The 4,063-nt window shown below is 34.3% G+C and overlaps 1 protein-coding gene across 1 annotated transcript; it reads left to right on the top strand.

Moving 5' to 3' along the window:
* Nucleotides 1-2,271: 2,271 nt before the first annotated feature.
* On the top strand, nucleotides 2,272-3,199 carry LOC133325419 (uncharacterized; the record flags this gene model as incomplete). The annotated part of the gene is made up of 1 exon (XM_061534190.1): nucleotides 2,272-3,199. A coding segment is annotated over exon 1 (928 nt), but the record flags the coding sequence as incomplete, so codon positions are not given.
* Between the last annotated feature and the right edge of the window lie 864 nt (nucleotides 3,200-4,063).

Raw genomic sequence — 4,063 nt, 5'->3', positions numbered from 1 at the left:
TCATGGTCTGGCGATGATTTGCCTATAGGAAAAAAATCCTCAGTATCTAAAGACGAGCACTTTTTATAAGAAAAATTCCTCAATAGCTGACGATGACTTTTTCCCATTGGAAGATTTTTTTCTTATATGAAAAAAATCCTCAGTGTCTAAAAAAAAGACTTGTTTCTATAAGAAAAAAATCCTTAGTAGCTGAGGATGACTTTTTCCAATAGGAAAAAATTCTCAGTAGCTAAGGATGACTTTTTCCAATAGGAAAATATTCTCAGTACTACTTTTACCTATTAGAAAACATTTCTAATAACTGAGGAAGGCTGATGATGACTATCCTATATGAAAAACCTCAGTATGTAAAGAAAATGACTTTTTCATATAGGAAAAACTTCCACAGTGTTGGAGTTAGGCTGTTTTTCCAATATGAAAAAATAGCACCTACGCTTGAGGACTACTTTTTTCAATAAGAAAAAATCCCAAATAGATGTGGAAGACTTTTTCCTAACGGGAAATTTCTTAGTGTTGCAGCAAAACTTTTTCCTTGAGCAAAAAATCCGTTATATCTGAGAAAGTTGTCTTCTTATAAGAAAAAATCTACAGAGGAAGACTTTTTTATTGGAAAAACTCCTCAGAGTCTAGTGAGGTTTTTTTCCTATAGGAAAAAATCCTCAGTACCTGAGGACTACTTTTTCATTAAAGGGTTTTCCCGTTTCCTATAATAGAGGAGAAAATCTCAGGGTCTGCAGATGATTTTTTTCTTATTAATTTCTCGGTGTCAGAGAATGATTTTTTATTACTAGAAAAAATCTCATTTTCAGAAGAAGACTTTTGCTTGTAGGAGAAAAAATTCCTCAACATTTTCTTTTAAGAAATGAAAAAAATGTCGAAAGTCTAATTTTTCTTATAAGAGAAACTTATTTATTTATAGCTGAGGCAGACTTTTCTTATAGGAATAAAATTCTCAGAGCCTGAGTATGATTTTTTCTTATTGGCATAAATTTCTCGGTGTCAGATGATGCCCTTTTTTTATTAGAGAAAAATAATTATTGTCGAAGAAGGCATAGTTAGGAAAAATGTCTCATCATTTTCATATAAGAAAAAAATACTCAGAATCTGAGGATGGCATTTTCTTATAGGAACAAATTTCTCAGTGCCTAAGGACTAATTTTTCCTATAAGATACGCACTTCTTAATACTTGAGTGAGAATTTTCATATAGGAAACATTTCTGAGTGTCTGAGGATGATTTGTTCTTATTGGCACAAATTCCTCAGTGTCAGAGGATGACTTTTTCTTATTGGAAAAAATCATTTTCCGAAGAAGCCTTTTCTTATGGGAAAGAATTCCTCAAAAACTGAGGATGTTTTTTTTTTTTGAAAAAATTCTTCATGTCGATGGACCACTTTTTCTTATAGGAAAAAAATTCTCAGTGCCTGAAGACTACTTTTCCCTATAAGAAAATCATTTCTCAATAGCTCCGGTGTCTGGGGATGATTTTTTCTTATTCTTATTATCGGATAGGAAATAATTCCTCAGTCACTCAAAAAAAAAAAAAAAAATCTCACGAACAAAAATATATCCCCAGTAGCTTTGAGAATCATTATTTTGTTGGTATGCCATTATCTACTTAATTTGTTATTTAGTTTTGGCATTGACAACAAAACGACCCTAAAATTACAAGCTCACAGATACAATCCGATTGTGTTGTGTTTATCCCGAAAAATAAATAACATTACAAAAAAGTTTTTCCTTTCAGTTTTCTTTTTTGTTTTGCTATTTTTTGTCCTGTCAACAAACTTTGTCCTGTTGTTATTATTTGTTAATGATTATCCCCTGACAAAAGGTGTTACTTTTTAGTAATGACATAATGACATTCATAATTTTTCACCCAGCAACCCAACCAAGCAACAACAAGATATCATTGCAAACAACAAAAATTTTCAACAATTTATTCATAAAAATTCATTTACATTTCAATTTTACAGCAATTACGGGGTGTTACGGGCCATAAAACGACCAAACGAACTGCTGAACGAACCAACGTTATAAAGCAATTTGGCAAAATGTCTGTGAACAATAATTAATTCAAGCAGAAAACCCTTAACAAAAAGCAGAAGAAGGACGACGAGGAGGAGGTGTAGAAGACAACAGATAAAACTTTATCTGTTGTTAGCTCTGCCAAAGGAGAAGGAGAGAGGAAGGAGCCAGGGGAGACCAGGAAAAACTAGAAAGACGCCAAGGCAAAAAATTGGCTTTAATGCCGGCAAAAAAATTGTAAGACATGGCTTACTATTATAAGTCATTTAATGACAAAATCAGCAGCAGCAGCAGAATCAGCTACGACAGCAGTACCAGCAACAGCCTGGGTCCCAATTTGAAACTTAGACTTTGTCATCACCATAAAGTTGGTGGATCCGCCACCAAAGAGCTATTATTTAGATTTAACAAAACTTATAATGGCCCCAGAAGTTGTAGTTGTTGTTGTTTAGGCAAAAGAAATGTAATAAAATCTCAAAATGTGACAAAATCAACAACGACGGCAATAGCAGATGAATTGAGTTTAAAAAGTCAACGAAAAATAGCAGTGAAGGAAACAAGGACAACAGCAACAACAATAAATAACAATAAAGAGTGTTTGCCACAAAGCCAAACAATAGTGCCAACCATAACAAAAGCAGCTTCATCTTTGCCATCATCGTCATTATTCACACCATCGTCAGTGACGACAACGTTAACAACACCTACATCAATATACTCAAGGACCCAGTCATCATTGTCGCCATCAACACCCTCAACATTGGCATCCTTGTCTTCCCGAACAAGAGCAAATTTAAGTTGTACATGTGATTCAACTAATGCCTGCTACAAAAACAACAATACTACCAGGAACAACAGCAGCAACAGTATCATCGACACCTATATCAACAATTCCTCTTCTGACTGTGTGTCGTCGTCCTCATCGACACCATTGTCATCATCGTTAGCTATTTGCAGTTCCACAAGCTTTAGCAATATTCTCAAACTCGGAGAATGGTGTAGAGGTGGCACGACCACAAGCCAAAGCAACAGTCGAAGCCGAAGCAGCATCAGTTGTCGCAGCACCAGCACCAATAACAACAAATTTCAGTTTACATCGACACGTTTCATTATCTTCGTTTTATATTTGGTGTTAACGAGCTGTGTTGGCGTTAGCTTGCAATTAAAAAATGGTGAGTACCACAAAAAATATAGTCACACTCCATGTAGACAGTATCTTTATATCGCCAACCTCTCGAGTAGTAAAGGGAATGAAGTAGAATTTGGTATCTTAGACCATAATAGTTTTCGGTTTCAATGTTTTTTCTGGCTGCTTTCAATCTACTCCCAGACACGATTATTATATCTCAACATCTGTTGCTTAACATGTTTTACTTTTCATAAAATTTTTAGAATATTCAAAACAAAATGTTCCAAATAAACTAAACAACAACTCAGTTACCACGACAAAATTTTCGAATATTAAAAGTTCTTCCCAAGGCACCTGAGGATTTTTCTTATAGGAAAAAATAATTCTCACATACTCAGAAATATTTTCCTGTAAAAAAAAATTCATCCTCAGTTGCTGAGATATTTTTTCCTTTAAGAAAAAATCATCCAAAGCGACTGAGAGATTTTTCCTATAAGAAAAAGTCTTCCTCAAAGTAAAAAAATAACTTTTTTTTTGCTCCGCGACAGAGGAAATTTTTCCTATAGAAGAAGACTTTCTCAGTACCTGAGGAATTTTTGCTAGTAGGAGAAGTCTTCTTCAGTTACTGAGGAATTGTTTCCTATAGGAAAAAGTCATCTTCAGTTACTGCTGATTTTTTTCCAATAAGAAAGCGTCTTTCTCAGTGACTGAGGAATTCTTTCCAATAAGAAAAAGTCATCGTATGTTGCTGAGGTTTTTTTTTCTTTGGGAAAAATTCATCCTCAGTTCCCAAAGATTTTTTTCTTATAGGAACATGTCATACTCAGCGACTGAGGATTTTGTTCCTATAGGAAAAAGTCATCCTCCGTGACTGAGGATTTTTTTCCGTATAGGAAAATGTCATCCT

Source organism: Musca vetustissima, unplaced genomic scaffold (assembly GCF_032173495.1).
Source record: "Musca vetustissima isolate MV318-11 ecotype Yass unplaced genomic scaffold, APGP_CSIRO_Mvet_v1 utg98150, whole genome shotgun sequence".
NCBI classification, from domain to species: Eukaryota; Metazoa; Arthropoda; class Insecta; order Diptera; family Muscidae; genus Musca; species Musca vetustissima.
This window is presented reverse-complemented; position numbering and strand designations above follow the sequence as displayed.